The sequence below is a fragment of the Pristiophorus japonicus genome, chromosome 9, assembly GCF_044704955.1.
Source record: "Pristiophorus japonicus isolate sPriJap1 chromosome 9, sPriJap1.hap1, whole genome shotgun sequence".
In the NCBI taxonomy this organism is placed as follows: Eukaryota; Metazoa; Chordata; class Chondrichthyes; family Pristiophoridae; genus Pristiophorus; species Pristiophorus japonicus.
Genome location: NC_091985.1, coordinates 4,797,784 through 4,814,178, shown reverse-complemented (window position 1 = coordinate 4,814,178; position 16,395 = coordinate 4,797,784). Strand labels below are relative to the sequence as shown.

General features: G+C 63.3%; 1 protein-coding gene across 3 annotated transcripts in view; it reads left to right on the top strand.

Moving 5' to 3' along the window:
* LOC139272919 (protein-tyrosine kinase 2-beta-like) overlaps positions 1 to 16,395 on the top strand; it is a 256,360-nt gene that overhangs the window by 134,415 nt on the left and 105,550 nt on the right. For all 3 annotated transcript variants that reach the window (XM_070889030.1, XM_070889028.1, XM_070889029.1), the window contains exon 8: positions 877 to 1,017. In XM_070889030.1, coding sequence (XP_070745131.1) covers positions 877 to 1,017 — 141 coding nt within the window. The remainder of the gene's footprint in view (positions 1 to 876; positions 1,018 to 16,395) is intronic.

Below are 16,395 nucleotides of genomic sequence, written 5' to 3'. Positions count from 1 at the left end.
CGAGGGGCTGAATGGGCTCCTCCTGTTCCTGTGTAACAGGCTCGAGGGGCTGAATGGGCTCCTCCTGTTCCTGTGTAACAGACTCGAGGGGCTGAATGGCCTCCTCCTGTTCCTGTGTAACAGGCTCGAGGGGCTGAATGGGCCTCCTCCTGTTCCTGTGTAACAGGCTCGAGGGGCTGAATGGACCTCCTCCTGTTCCCGTGTAACAGGCTCGAGGGGCTGAATGGGCCTCCTCCTGTTCCTGTGTAACAGGCTCGAGGGGCTGAATGGCCTCCTCCTGTTCCTGTGTAACAGGCTCGAGGGGCTGAATGGCCTCCTCCTGTTCCTGTGTAACAGACTCGAGGGGCTGAATGGCCTCCTCCTGTTCCTGTGTAACAGGCTCGAGGGGCTGAATGGCCTCCTCCTGTTCCTGTGTAACAGGCTCGAGGGGCTGAATGGGCCTCCTCCTGTTCCTGTGTAACAGGCTCGAGGGGCTGAATGGCCTCCTCCTGTTCCTGTGTAACAGGCTCGAGGGGCTGAATGGCCTCCTCCTGTTCCTGTGTAACAGACTCGAGGGGCTGAATGGCCTCCTCCTGTTCCTGTGTAACAGGCTCGAGGGGCTGAATGGCCTCCTCCTGCTCCTGTGTAACAGGCTCGAGGGGCTGAATGGGCCTCCTCCTGCTCCTGTGTAACAGGCTCGAGGGGCTGAATGGGCCTCCTCCTGTTCCTGTGTAACAGGCTCGAGGGGCTGAATGGGCCTCCTCCTGTTCCTGTGTAACAGGCTCGAGGGGCTGAATGGGCCTCCTCCTGCTCCTATGAATGTCAGGAGGTTGCAGTTTGATTTACTTACTACAGGAATCAGTGACCATCTGACCTTTCTCTCTCCTACTCTCACAGCCGAAGCACTTGCGTAAACTGATCCAGCAGACCTTCCTGCAGTTCGGCAACCTGAAGGAGGATGAATGTATCAGCAGCTTTTTCTCAATCCTTCGCACCGTCACCAACTTTGAAGAAGAACATTTCAAATGTGAACTGGGTGTAAGTCCATTTTAAATGTTGCTGACGTTTGCCACAAGTGCTCTCCTGATCCTGTCTCTCTGCACAAAGCACACCCTTTCTACAGGCAGCAAATTACCACCGTTTCAAATGTTGATAAATACAGACCGCACTTAACACCGAGTAACTCCCAACCTTGTTCTCTCCTCCCTCCTCCTGCTGGCACTGACTTACGCCACAGGTCCGGTCATCTCCAGTACCCGGCCTGCAGCTCCATCCTTCACACACCAGGCTGGATAGTCAGTGCTGTCAGACTATTCCACTGCATGGACCCTCATGGGCGAGGCCAACACTGCCTTTATCTGTTGTGTAGACTGAAGGCCCGTCCTTTAGGGCCACCGACAGAACATGGCTGGATTTCTCGACTGGCTAACTCACCACAGGTTGGGAAATGAATCTGGAATTCTCCTGTTCTCTGGCTCAGTATCTCACCACCCATTGCATTTGTTCAGTAAGCTGCTCACTGAGCTGCAAGGTGATTTTTTGTTTCAAAAGATCAACAATCTGATGGGGGGGGCGGGGGGGAGCAGGGGCTGCGGGAGTAGGGGGAGGGGGCTGTCGGGGGAGGGACTGTGGGTGTCGGGGGAGGGGGCTGTCGGGGGAGGGGCTGTGGGTGTCGGGGGAGGGGGCGACGCGGGTGTCGGGGGAGGGGGCGACGTGGGTGTCGGGGGAGGGACTGTGGGTGTCGGGGGAGGGGGCGATGTGGGTGTCGGGGGAGGGACTGTGGGTGTCGGGGGAGGGGCTGCGGGTGTCGGGGGAGGGGCTGCGGGTGTCGGGGGAGGGGCTGCGGGTGTCGGGGGAGGGGGCGACGCGGGTGTCGGGGGAGGGGGCGACGCGGGTGTCGGGGGAGGGACTGTGGGTGTCGGGGGAGGGGACTGTGGGTGTCGGGGGAGGGGCTGACGCGGGTGTCGGGGGAGGGGCTGACGCGGGTGTCGGGGGAGGGGGCGACGCGGGTGTCGGGGGAGGGGGCGACGCGGGTGTCGGGGGAGGGACTGTGGGTGTCGGGGGAGGGGGCGACGCGGGTGTCGGGGGAGGGGGCGACGCGGGTGTCGGGGGAGGGGGCGACGCGGGTGTCGGGGGAGGGGGCGACGCGGGTGTCGGGGGAGGGACTGTGGGTGTCGGGGGAGGGGCGACGCGGGTGTCGGGGGAGGGACTGTGGGTGTCGGGGGAGGGGCTGTGGGTGTCGGGGGAGGGGGCGACGCGGGTGTCGGGGGAGGGGCTGTGGGTGTCGGGGGAGGGGGCGACGCGGGTGTCGGGGGAGGGGCTGTGGGAGTCGGGGGAGGGGGCGACGCGGGTGTCGGGGGAGGGGGCGACGCGGGTGTCGGGGGAGGGGGCGACGCGGGTGTCGGGGGAGGGGGCGACGCGGGTGTCGGGGGAGGGACTGTGGGTGTCGGGGGAGGGGGCGACGCGGGTGTCGGGGGAGGGGGCGACGCGGGTGTCGGGGGAGGGGGCTGACGCGGGTGTCGGGGGAGGGGGCGACGCGGGTGTCGGGGGAGGGGGCGACGCGGGTGTCGGGGGAGGGACTGTGGGTGTCGGGGGAGGGGGCGACGCGGGTGTCGGGGGAGGGGGCGACGCGGGTGTCGGGGGAGGGGGCGACGCGGGTGTCGGGGGAGGGACTGTGGGTGTCGGGGGAGGGGCGACGCGGGTGTCGGGGGAGGGACTGTGGGTGTCGGGGGAGGGGGCGACGCGGGTGTCGGGGGAGGGGCTGTGGGTGTCGGGGGAGGGGGCGACGCGGGTGTCGGGGGAGGGGGCGACGCGGGTGTCGGGGGAGGGGGCGACGCGGGTGTCGGGGGAGGGGGCGACGCGGGTGTCGGGGGAGGGACTGTGGGTGTCGGGGGAGGGGGCGACGCGGGTGTCGGGGGAGGGGGCGACGCGGGTGTCGGGGGAGGGGGCGACGCGGGTGTCGGGGGAGGGACTGTGGCTGTCGGGGGAGGGGGCGACGTGGGTGTCGGGGGAGGGGGCGATGCGGGTGTCGGGGGAGGGGGCGACGCGGGTGTCGGGGGAGGGGGCGACGCGGGTGTCGGGGGAGGGGGCGACGCGGGTGTCGGGGGAGGGGCTGACGCGGGTGTCGGGGGAGGGGGCGACGCGGGTGTCGGGGGAGGGGGCGACGCGGGTGTCGGGGGAGGGGGCGACGCGGGTGTCGGGGGAGGGGGCGACGCGGGTGTCGGGGGAGGGGCTGTGGGTGTCGGGGAGGGGCTGACGCGGGTGTCGGGGGAGGGGCTGTGGGTGTCGGGGGAGGGGCTGACGCGGGTGTCGGGGGAGGGGCTGTGGGTGTCGGGGGAGGGGGCGACGCGGGTGTCGGGGGAGGGGGCGACGCGGGTGTCGGGGGAGGGGCTGCGGATGTCGGGGGAGGGGGCGACGCGGGTGTCGGGGGAGGGGCTGCGGATGTCGGGGGAGGGGGCGACGCGGGTGTCGGGGGAGGGGCTGCGGATGTCGGGGGAGGGGGCGACGCGGGTGTCGGGGGAGGGGGCGACGCGGGTGTCGGGGGAGGGGGCGACGCGGGTGTCGGGGGAGGGGCTGCGGGTGTCGGGGGAGGGGGCGACGCGGGTGTCGGGGGAGGGGCTGCGGGTGTCGGGGGAGGGGGCTGTGGGTGTCGGCCGAAGGGGCTGATGCGGGTGTCGGGGGAGGGGCTGACGCGGGTGTCGGGGGAGGGGCTGTGGGTGTCGGGGGAGGGGCTGTGGGTGTCGGGGGAGGGGCTGTGGGTGTCGGGGGAGGGGGCGACGCGGGTGTCGGGGGAGGGGCTGTGGGTGTCGGGGGAGGGGGCGACGCGGGTGTCGGGGGAGGGGCTGTGGGTGTTGGGGGAGGGGGCGACGCGGGTGTCGGGGAGGGGCTGTGGGTGTCGGGGGAGGGGGCGACGCGGGTGTCGGGGGAGGGGCAGTGGGTGTCGGGGGAGGGGCTGTGGGTGTCGGGGGAGGGGACTGTGGGTGTCGGGGGAGGGGCTGTGGGTGTCGGGGGAGGGGCTGTGGGTGTCGGGGGAGGGGGCGACGCGGGTGTCGGGGGAGGGGGCGACGCGGGTGTCGGGGAGGGGGCTGACGCGGGTGTCGGGGGAGGGGCTGTGGGTGTCGGGGGAGGGGCTGTGGGTGTCGGGGGAGGGGCTGTGGGTGTCGGGGGAGGGGCTGACGCGGGTGTCGGGGGAGGGGCTGTGGGTGTCGGGGGAGGGGACTGTGGGTGTCGGGGGAGGGGGCGACGCGGGTGTCGGGGGAGGGGGCGACGCGGGTGTCGGGGGAGGGGGCGACGCGGGTGTCGGGGGAGGGGGCGACGCGGGTGTCGGGGGAGGGGCTGTGGGTGTCGGGGGAGGGGCTGACGCGGGTGTCGGGGGAGGGGCTGACACGGGTGTCGGGGGAGGGGCTGACGCGGGTGTCGGGGGAGGGGCTGACACGGGTGTCGGGGGAGGGGCTGACGCGGGTGTCGGGGGAGGGGCTGACGCGGGTGTCGGGGGAGGGGGCGACGCGGGTGTCGGGGGAGGGGACTGTCGGGGGAGGGGGCTGACGCGGGTGTCAGGGGAGGGGGCTGTCGGGGGTGTCGGGGGAGGGGCTGTGGGTGTCGGGGGAGGGGGCGACGCGGGTGTCGGGGGAGGGGGCTGATGCGGGTGTCGGGGGAGGGGCTGTGGGTGTCGGGGGAGGGGGCGACGCGGGTGTCGGGGGAGGGGCTGTGGGTGTCGGGGGAGGGGGCGACGCGGGTGTCGGGGGAGGGGGCGACGCGGGTGTCGGGGGAGGGGCTGACACGGGTGTCGGGGGAGGGGCTGACGCGGGTGTCGGGGGAGGGGCTGTGGGTGTCGGGGGAGGGGCTGTGGGTGTCGGGGGAGGGGCTGACGCGGGTGTCGGGGGAGGGGGCTGACGCGGGCGTTGGGGGAGGGGCTGACGCGGGTGTCGGGGGAGGGGGCTGACGCGGGTGTCGGGGGAGGGGGCTGACGCTGGTGTCGGGGAGGGGCTGTCTGGGGAGGGGGCGACGCGGGTGTCGGGGGAGGGGGCTGACGCGGGCGTTGGGGGAGGGGCTGACGCGGGTGTCGGGGGAGGGGGCGACGCGGGTGTCGGGGGAGGGGGCGACGCGGGTGTCGGGGGAGGGGGCTGACGCTGGTGTCGGGGGAGGGGGCTGACGCTGGTGTCGGGGGAGGGGCTGTCTGGGGAGGGGGCGACGCGGGTGTCGGGGGAGGGGGGCGACGCGGGTGTCGGGGGAGGGGGCGACGCGGGTGTCGGGGGATGGGGCTGTGGGTGTCGGGGGAGGGGGCGACGCGGGTGTCGGGGGAGGGGCTGACGCGGGTGTCGGGGGAGGGGGCGACGCGGGTGTCGGGGAGGGGGCTGTGGGTGTCGGGGGAGGGGGCTGTGCGTGTCGGGGGAGGGGGCGACGCGGGTGTCGGGGGAGGGGGCGACGCGGGTGTCGGGGGAGGGGGCGACGCGGGTGTCGGGGGAGGGGGCGACGCGGGTGTCGGGGGAGGGGCTGTGGGTGTCGGGGGAGGGGGCGACGCGGGTGTCGGGGAGGGGGCTGTGGGTGTCGGGGGAGGGGGCTGTGGGTGTCGGGGGAGGGGGCTGTGCGTGTCGGGGGAGGGGGCGACGCGGGTTTCGGGGGAGGGGGCGACGCGGGTGTCGGGGGAGGGGGCGACGCGGGTGTCGGGGGAGGGGGCTGTGGGTGTCGGGGGAGGGGGCTGTGGGTGTCGGGGGAGGGGCTGTGGGTGTCGGGGGAGGGGGCGACGCGGGTGTCGGGGGAGGGGGCTCTCGGGGGAGGGGGCTGACGCGGGTGTCGGGGGAGGGGCTGTGGGTGTCGGGGGAGGGGCTGATGTGGGTGTCGGGGGAGGGAGCTGACGCGGGTGTCGGGGGAGGGGCTGTGGGTGTCGGGGGAGGGGCTGTGGGTGTCGGGGGAGGGGCTGACGCGGGTGTCGGGGGAGGGGGCTCTCGGGGGAGGGGGCTGACGCGGGTGTCGGGGGAGGGGCTGTGGGTGTCGGGGGAGGGGCTGATGTGGGTGTCGGGGGAGGGAGCTGACGCGGGTGTCGGGGGAGGGGCTGTGGGTGTCGGGGAGGGGCTGTGGGTGTCGGGGGAGGGGCTGACGCGGGTGTCGGGGGAGGGGGCGACGCGGGTGTCGGGGGAGGGGCTGACGCGGGTGTCGGGGGAGGGGCTGACGCGGGTGTCGGGGGAGGGGCTGACGTGGGTGTCGGGGGAGGGGCTGACGCGGGTGTCGGGGGAGGGGGCTGACGTGGGTGTCGGGGGAGGGGCTGACGGTGTCGGGGGAGGGGCTGACGCGGGTGTCGGGGGAGGGGCTGACGCGGGTGTCGGGGGAGGGGCTGACGCGGGTGTCGGGGGAGGGGCTGACGCGGGTGTCGGGGGAGGGGGCGACGCGGGTGTCGGGGGAGGGGCTGTGGGTGTCGGGGGAGGGGGCTGACGCGGGTGTCGGGGGAGGGGCTGACGCGGGTGTCGGGGGAGGGGGCGACGCGGGTGTCGGGGGAGGGGGCGACGCGGGTGTCGGGGGAGGGGGCGACGCGGGTGTCGGGGGAGGGGGCGACGCGGGTGTCGGGGGAGGGGGCGACGCGGGTGTCGGGGGAGGGACTGTGGGTGTCGGGGGAGGGGCTGTGGGTGTCGGGGGAGGGGGCGACGCGGGTGTCGGGGGAGGGGCTGTGGGTGTCGGGGGAGGGGCTGACGCGGGTGTCGGGGGAGGGGCTGTGGGTGTCGGGGGAGGGGCTGACGCGGGTGTCGGGGGAGGGGCTGTGGGTGTCGGGGGAGGGACTGAGGGTGTCGGGGGCGGGGCTGTGGGTGTCGGGGGAGGGGCTGTGGGTGTCGGGGGAGGGGGCGACGCGGGTGTCGGGGAGGGGCTGCGGGTGTCGGGGGAGGGGGCGACGCGGGTGTCGGGGGAGGGACTGTGGGTGTCGGGGGAGGGGGCGACGCGGGTGTCGGGGGAGGGGCTGTGGGTGTTGGGGGAGGGGCTGACGCGGGTGTCGGGGGAGGGGGCTGACGCGGGTGTCGGGGGAGGGGCTGTGGGTGTTGGGGGAGGGGCTGACGCGGGTGTCGGGGGAGGGGGCTGACGCGGGTGTTGGGGGAGGGGCTGTGGGTGTTGGGGGAGGGGCTGACGCGGGTGTTGGGGGAGTGGCTGACGCGGGTGTTGGGGGAAGGGGGCGACGCGGGTGTCGGGGGAGGGGGCTGTGGGTGTCGGGGGAGGGGCTGTGGGTGTTGGGGGAGGGGCTGTGGGTGTTGGGGGAGGGGCTCTGGGTGTCGGGGGAGGGGCTCTGGGTGTCGGGGGAGGGGCTCTGGGTGTCGGGGGAGGGGCTCTGGGTGTCGGGGGAGGGGCTCTGGGTGTCGGGGGCGGGGCTGTGGGTGTCGGGGGAGGGGGCTGTGGGTGTCGGGGGAGGGGCTGACGCGGGTGTCGGGGGAGGGGGCGACGCGGGTGTCGGGGGAGGGGCTGTGGGTGTCGGGGGAGGGGCTGTGGGTGTCTGGGGAGGGGCTGTGGGTGTCGGGGGAGGGGCTGTGGGTGTCGGGGGAGGGGCTGTGGGTGTCGGGGGAGGGGCTGTGGGTGTCGGGGGAGGGGCTGTGGGTGTCGGGGGAGGGGCTGTGGGTGTCGGGGGAGGGGGCGACGCGGGTGTCGGGGGAGGGGGCTGACGCGGGTGTCGGGGGAGGGGCTGACGCGGGTGTCGGGGGAGGGGGCGACGCGGGTGTCGGGGGAGGGACTGTGGGTGTCGGGGGAGGGGCTGACGCGGGTGTCGGGGGAGGGGCTGAAGCGGGTGTCGGGGGAGGGGGCGACGCGTGTGTCGGGGGAGGGGGCGACGCGGGTGTCGGGGGAGGGGGCGACGCGGGTGTCGGGGGAGGGGGCGACGCGGGTGTCGGGGGAGGGGGCGACGCGGGTGTCGGGGGAGGGGCTGTGGGTGTCGGGGGAGGGGCTGTGGGTGTCGGGGGAGGGACTGTGGGTGTCGGGGGAGGGGCTGTGGGTGTCGGGGGAGGGGCTGTGGGTGTCGGGGGAGGGACTGTGGGTGTCGGGGGAGGGGCTGCGGGTGTCGGGGGAGGGGGCGACGCGGGTGTCGGGGGAGGGGGCGACGCGGGTGTCGGGGGAGGGACTGTGGGTGTCGGGGGAGGGGCTGTGGGTGTCGGGGGAGGGGGCGACGCGGGTGTCGGGGGACGGGGCGACGCGGGTGTCGGGGAGGGGGCTGTGGGGGGAGGGGGCTGACGCGGGTGTCAGGGGAGGGGGCTGTCGGGGGAGGGGGCTGACGCGGGTGTCAGGGGAGGGGGCTGACACGGGTGTCGGGGGAGGGGCTGTGGGTGTCGGGGGAGGGGGCGACGCGGGTGTCGGGGGAGGGGCTGACGTGGGTGTCGGGGGAGGGGCTGTGGGTGTCGGGGGAGGGACTGTGGGTGTCGGGGGAGGGGCTGTGGGTGTCGGGGGAGGGGGCGACGCGGGTGTCGGGGGAGGGGGCGACGCGGGTGTCGGGGGAGGGGGCGACGCGGGTGTCGGGGAGGGGGCTGTGGGGGGAGGGGGCTGACACGGGTGTCGGGGGAGGGGCTGTGGGTGTCGGGGGAGGGGGCGACGCGGGTGTCGGGGGAGGGGCTGACGTGGGTGTCGGGGGAGGGGCTGACGCGGGTGTCGGGGGAGGGGCTGTGGGTGTCGGGGAGGGGCTGTGGGTGTCGGGGGAGGGGCTGATGCGGGTGTCGGGGGAGGGGCTGTGGGTGTCGGGGGAGGGGCTGTGGGTGTCGGGGGAGGGGGGCGACGCGGGTGTCGGGGGAGGGGCTGTGGGTGTCGGGGGAGGGGGGCGACGCGGGTGTCGGGTGAGGGGGCTGTGGGTGTCGGGGAGGGGCTGTGGGTGTCGGGGGAGGGGCTGATGCGGGTGTCGGGGGAGGGGCTGTGGGTGTCGGGGGAGGGGGCGACGCGGGTGTCGGGGGAGGGGGGCGACGCGGGTGTCGGGGGAGGGGGCGACGCGGGTGTCGGGGGAGGGGGCGACGCGGGTGTCGGGGGAGGGGGCGACGCGGGTGTCGGGGGAGGGGCTGTGGGTGTCGGGGGAGGGGCTGTGGGTGTCGGGGGAGGGGGCGACGCGGGTGTCGGGGGAGGGGCTGACGCGGGTGTCGGGGGAGGGGCTGACGCGGGTGTCGGGGGAGGGGCTGACGCGGGTGTCGGGGGAGGGGCTGTGGGTGTCGGGGGAGGGGCTGACGCGGGTGTCGGGGGAGGGGCTGACGCGGGTGTCGGGGGAGGGGCTGACGCGGGTGTCGGGGGAGGGGCTGACGCGGGTGTCGGGGGAGGGGCTGACGCGGGTGTCGGGGGAGGGGCTGACGCGGGTGTCGGGGGAGGGGGCGATGTGGGTGTCGGGGGAGGGGCTGACGCGGGTGTCGGGGGAGGGGCTGACGCGGGTGTCGGGGGAGGGGCTGTGGGTGTCGGGGGAGGGACTGTGGGTGTCGGGGGAGGGGACGACGCGGGTGTCGGGGGAGGGGCTGACGCGGGTGTCGGGGGAGGGGCTGTGGGTGTCGGGGGAGGGGCTGTGGGTGTCGGGGGAGGGGCTGACGCGGGTGTCGGGGGAGGGGCTGACGCGGGTGTCGGGGGAGGGGCTGACGCGGGTGTCGGGGGAGGGGCTGAGGGTGTCGGGGAGGGGGTGGAGGGAGTTGGTCCTGAGCATTCAGTAAAGGAATTGTGGCAGGGTGTGAATCAGAGCAGCGATTGACCACCACCCTATCTGCACTAGAGGCCCACACCACTTTCACCCCCTTTGCTGCCTTGCTCCTTTGCTGATCCAAAATTGTCTCAGAGGCAGGAAGCAAAGGGTAATGGGTGATGGGTGTTTTTGTGACTGGAAGGCTGTTTCCAGTGGGGTTCCACAGGGCTCAGTACTGGGTCCCTTGCTTTTTGTGGTATATATCAATGATTTAGACTTGAATATAGAGGGAGTATGATTAAGAAGTTTGCAGATACTAAAATCAGCCGTGTGGTTGATAATGAAGAAGAAAGCTGTGGACTGCAGGAAGATATCAATAAACTGGTCAGGTGGGCAGAACAGTGGCAAATGGAATTTAATCCGGAGAAGTGAGAGGTAATGCATTTGGGAGAGCTAACAAGGAAAGGGAATATACATTAAATGGTAGGCTATTGAGAAGTGCAGAGGAACAATGGGACCTTGGCGTGCATGTCCACAGATCCCTGAAGGTAGTAGGCCAGGTAGATAAAGGGGAACCAGTGGATGTGGTGTATTTGGACTTCCAGAAGGCATTTGACAAGGTGCCTCAAAAAAGGTTACATAGAAACATAGATAATAGGTGCAGGAGTAGGACATTCAGCCCTTCGGGCCTGCACCACCATTCAATAAGATCATGGCTGATCATTCCCTCAGTACCCCTTTACTGCTTTCTCTCCATACCCCTTGATCCCTTTAGCCATAAAAGCCATATCTAACTCCCTCTTGAATATATCCAATGAACTGGCATCAACAACTCTCTGCGGTAGGGAATTCCATCGGTTAACAACTCTGAGTGAAGAAGTTTCTCCTCATCTCAGACATAAATGGCCTACCCCTTATCCTAAGACTGTTTCCCCTGGTTCTGGACTTCCCCAACATCGGAAACATTCTTCCTGCATCTAACCTGTCCAGCCCTGTCAGAATTTTATGTTTTTATGAGATTTTCTCTCATTCTTCTAAACTTCAGTGAATACAGGTCCAGTCAATTTAGTTTCTCTTGATATGTCAGTCCTGCCATCCCGGAAATCAGTCTGGTGAACCTTCGCTGCACTCCCTCAATAGCAAGAATGTCCTTCCTCAGATTAGGAGACCAAAACTGAACACAATATTCCAGGTGAGGCCTCACCAAGCCCCTGTACAACTGCAGTAAGACCTCCCAGCTCCTATACTCAAATCCCCTCGCTATGAAGGCTAACATACCATTTGCCTTCTTCACCGCCTGCTGTACCTGCATGCCAAGTTTCAATGATTGATGTACCATGACACCCAGGTCTCGTTGCAACTCCCCTTTTCCTAATCTGCCACCATTTAAATAATATTCTGCCTTGTGTTTTTGCCCCCAAAGTGGATAACCTCACATTTATCCACATTGTATTGCATCTGCCATGCATCTGCCCACTCACCTAACCTATCCAAGTCACCCTGCAGCCTTTTAGCGTCCTCCTCACAGCTCACACCGCCACCCAGTTTAGTGCCATCTGCAAACTTTGAGATATTACACTCAATTCCTTCATCTAAATCATTAATGTATATTGTAAATAGCTGGGGTCCCAGCACTGAGCCCTGCGGCACCCCACTAGTCACTGCCTGCCATTCTGAAAAGGACCCGTTAATCCCGACTCTCTGTTTCCTGTCTGCCAACCAGTTCTCTATCCACGTCAGTACATTACCCCCAATACCATGTGCAGAAGATAAAAGTTCACAGGGTTGGAGGTAATATAACAGCATGGATAAAGGATTGGCTAACTAACAGAAAACAGAGAGTCGAGATAAGTGGTTCAATCTCTGTTAGCAACAAGTAACTAGTGGGGTGCCACAGGGATCAGTGCTGGGACCCCAACTATTTACAATCTATATTAACAACCAAAGTCTCTCTCACTCATGGCCAGCATACATCTCTTGGCACTGTTTTTAGTATCAAGTTAGTCAGACACGACCTTCCCTTAACCAATCCACGCTGATTGTCCCTGATTCATCTGTGTCTTTCCAAATGAAGATTTATCCAGTCCCTCAGGATTTTTTCCAATAATTCCCCCACCACCGAGGTTAGGCTGACTGGCCTGTAATTACTCGGTGTATATACTCGACACTGGAATAAAGGATGCACTCCACAAAACATATCGATCCCAGACCGAGGGCAATACTTTTGCGTAAGGGAAAAGAAACATAGAAAATAGGTGCAGGAGTAGGCCATTCGGCCCTTCGAGCCTGCACCACCATTCAATAAGATCATGGCTGATCATTCCCTCAGTACCCCTTTCCTGCTGAACAAAATGACTGTTTTCTCTTCTCACTCTGAGATAAAGATGGGTTATGTGGAGAGTCCTGAGCACTGCTCCACCAAAGTCTCTCTCACTCATGGCCAGCATACATCTCTTGGCTCTGTTTTTCCCAACCTTTCTTTGTGACATCGTGACATTGTGACACTGCCTGCTCTTGACTTTACAGAGTTCCAAATTTGGCAGCATCGAGGCTCCACAGCCCCCTCCTGTGTCCATGCATCGTCACTGCACAAACAGCTCATTCACTTCCTCATGGTTAAACCTCAAACACCCCCTGGCTTTCCTCTCCCCACTGAGGCAGAAACTCGTGGCTTTAACACCCAGTCCTGAGACTTCAGCACATAATCCAGGGTGTCATTTCAGTGCAGTAGTGAGGGAGCACCGCACTGTCGGAGGGGCAGTACTGAGGGAGCCCCGCACTGTCGGAGGGGCAGTAGTGAGGGAGCACCGCACTGTCGGAGGGGCAGTACTGAGGGAGCCCCGCACTGTTGGAGGGGCAGTACTGAGGGAGTGCCGCACTGTCGGAGGGGCAATGCTGAGGGAGCCCCGCACTGTCGGAGGGGCAGTACTGAGGGAGTGCCGCACTGTCAGAGGGGCAGTACTGAGGGAGCGCCGCACTGTCGGAGGGGCGGTACTGAGGGAGCCCCGCACTGTCGGAGGGGCAGTACTGAGGGAGCCTCGCACTGTCGGAGGGGCAGTACTGAGGGAGCCCCGCACTGTCGGAGAGGCAGTGCTGAGGGAGTGCCGCACTGTCGGAGGGGCAGTACTGAGGGAGTGCCGCACTGTCGGAGGGGCAGTGCTGAGGGAGTGCCGCACTGTCGGAGGGGCAGTGCTGAGGGAGTGCCGCACTGTCGGAGGGGCGGTACTGAGGGAGCACCGCACTGTCGGAGGGGGCGGTACTGAGGGAGCGCCGCACTGTCGGAGGGGCAGTACTGAAGGAGCGCCGCACTATTGGAGGCAATGTGTTTTGGAAGAGGTGTTTGGAATGTCTGTACTACTCTTTGAGCCTTGTGTCAGGATGGATCCTCACTCTGCACTTTAAGAAAATAAGAACATAAGAAATGGGAGCAGGAGTCGGCCATTCGGCCCCTCGAGCCTGCTCCGCCATTTAATACGATCATGGCTGATCATGGACACAGCTCCACTTCCCTACACACTTTCCATAACTCCTTATCGTTTAAGAAGCTGTCTATATCTGTCTTAAATATATTCAATAACCCAGCTTCCACAGCTCTCTGATTCCACAGATTTCCAACCCTTTGGAAGAAGAAATTTCTCCTCATCTCAGTTTTAAATGGGTGGCCCCTTATTCTAAGATCATGCCCCCTAGTTCTAGTCTCCCCCATCAGTGGAAACATCCTCTCTGAATCCACCTTGTCAAGCCCCCTCATAATCTTATACGTTTTGATAAGATCACCTCTCATTCTTCTGAATTCCAATGAGTAGAGGCCCAAACTACTCAACCTTTCCTCATAAGTCAACCTGCTCATCTTCGGAATCAACCTAATGAACCTTCTCTGAACTGCCTCCAAAGCAAGTATATCCTTTCGTAAATATGGAAACCAAAACTACACGCAGTATTCCGGGTGTGGCCTCACCTTGTTCTTCACTCTGAATCTTCAACTTTTCTTATTAAGGCCCTGTACAACTACAGTAAGACCTCCCTGCTCCTATACTCAAATCCCCTAGCTATGAAGGCCAACATGCCATTTGACTTCTTCACCGCGTGCTGTACCTGCATGCCAACTTTCAATGACTGATGAACCATGACACCCAGGTCTCGCTGCACCTCCCCTTTTCCTAATCTGCCACCATTCAGATAATATTCTGCCTTCATGTTTTTGCCCCCAAAGTGGATAACCTCACATTTATCCACATTATACTGCATCTGCCATGCATTTGCCCACTCACCTAACATGTCCAAGTCACCCTGCAGCCTCTTAGCGTCCTCCTCACACCTCACAGCTCACACCTCCACCCAGTTTAGTGTCATCTGCAAACTTGGAGATATTACACTCAATTCCTTAATCTAAATCATTAATGTATATTGTAAATAGCTGGGGTCCCAGCACTGAGCCCTGTGGCATTCCACTAGTCACTGCCTGCCATTCTGAAAAGGACCCGTTTATCCCTACTCTCTGCTTCCTGTCTGTCAACCAGTTCTCTATCCATGTCAGTACATTACCCCCAATACCATGCGCTTTGATTTTGCACATCAATCTCTTGTGTGGGACCTTGTCACAAGCCTTTTGAAAGTCCAAATACACCACATCCACTGGTTCTCCCTTGTCCACTCTACTAGTTACATCCTCAAAAAAATTCCAGAAGATTTGTCAAGCATGATTTCCCTTTCATAAATCCATGCTGACTTGGACCGATCCTGTCACTGCTTTCCAAATGCGCTGCTATTACATCTTTAATAATTGATTCCAATATTTTTCCCACTACTGATGTCAGGCTAACTGGTCTATAATTACCCGTTTTCTCTCTCCCTCCTTTTTTAAACAGTGGTGCTACATTAGCTACCCTCTAGTCCATAGGAACTGGTCCACAGTCAACAGACTGTTGGAAAATTATCACCAATGCATCCACTATTTCTAGGGCCACTTCCTTAAGTACTCTGGGATGCAGACTATCGGGCCCCGGGGATTTATCAGCCTTCAATCCCATCAATTTCCCTAACACAATTTCCCGCTTTATAAGGATATCCTTCAGTTCCTCCTTCTCACTAGACCCTCGGTCCCCTAGTATTTCCGGAAGGTTATTTGTGTCTTCCGTCGTGAAAGCAGAACCCAAGTATTTGTTTAACTGGTCCGCAATTTCTTTGTTCCCCATTATAAATTCACCTGAATCTGACTGCAAGGGACCTACGTTTATTTTCACTAATCTTTTTTTCTTCTCATATCTATAGAAGCTTTTGCAGTCAGTTTTTAATGTTCCCAGCAAGCTTCCTCTCATACTCTATTTTCCCTCTCCTAATTAAATTCTTTTTCCTTCTCTGCTGTATTACAAAATTCTCCCAGTCGTCAGGTTAGTTGCTTTTTCTGGTCAATTTATTGCCTCTTCCTTGGATTTAACACTATCCTTAATATACCTTGTTAGCCACGGTTGAGCCACCTTCCCCGTTTTATTTTTACTCCAGACAGTGATGTACAATTGTTGAAGATCATCCATGTGATAAATGTTTGCCATTGCCTGTCAACCCTTTAAGTATCACTCGCCAGTCTATTCTAGCCAATTCACATCTCATACCATCGAAGTTACCTTTCCCCAAGTTCAGGGCCCTCGTCTTTGAATTAACTGTGTCACTCTGCACCTTAATAAAGAATTCTACCATATTATGGTCACTCTTCCCCAAGGGGCCTCGCACAAAAAGATTGCTAATTAGTCCTTTCTCATTACACATCATGCAATCTAGGATGGCCAGCCCTCTAATTGGTTCCTCGACACATTGGTCTAGAAAACCATCCTTAATACACTCCAGGAAATCCTCCTCCACCGCATTGCTACCAGTTTGGTTACCTCAATCTATATGTAGATGAAAGTCGCCCATGATGACTGCTGTACCTTTATTGCACACATCCCTAATTTCTTGTTTGATGCTGTCCCCAACCTCACTACTACTGTTTGGTGGTCTGTACACAACTCCCACTATTGTTTTCCGCCCTTTGGTATTCCGCAGCTCCACCCATACAGATTCCACATCATCCAGGCTAATGTCCCTCCTTACTATTGCGTTAATTTCCTCTTTAACCAGCAACGCCACCCCGCCTCCTTTTCCTTTATGTCTATCCTTCCTGAATGTTGAATACCCCTGGATGTTGAGTTCCCAGCCTTGGTCACCCTGGAGCCATGTCTCTGTGATGCTAATTACATCACATCCGTTAACTGCTATCTGTGCAGTTAATTCGTCCACCTTATTCCGAATACTCCTCGCATTGAGGCACAGAGCCTTCAGGCTTGTCTTTTTAACACACTTTGCCCCTTTAGAATTTTGCTGTAATGTGGCCCTTTTTGCTTTTTGCCTTGGGTTTCTCTGCCCTCCACTTTTACTATTCTCCTTTCTATCTTTTGCATCTGCCTCCATTTTACCTCCCTCTGTCTCCCTGCATAGGTTCCCATCCCCCTGCCATATTAGTTTAACCCCTCCCCAACAGCATGAGCAAACACTCCCCCCTAGGACATTGGTTCCGGTACTGCCCAGGTGCAGACCGTCCGGTTTGTACTGGTCCCACCTCTCCCAGAACCAGTTCCAATGTCCCAGGAATTTGAATCCCTCCCTGCTGCACCATTGCTCAAGCCACGTATTCATCTGAGCTATCCTGCGATTCCTACTCTGACTAGCACGTGGCACTGATAGCAATCCTGAGATTATTACTTTTGAGGTCCTACTTTTTAATTTAGCTCCTAGCTCCCGAAATTCATCTTGTATGACATCATCCTGTTTTT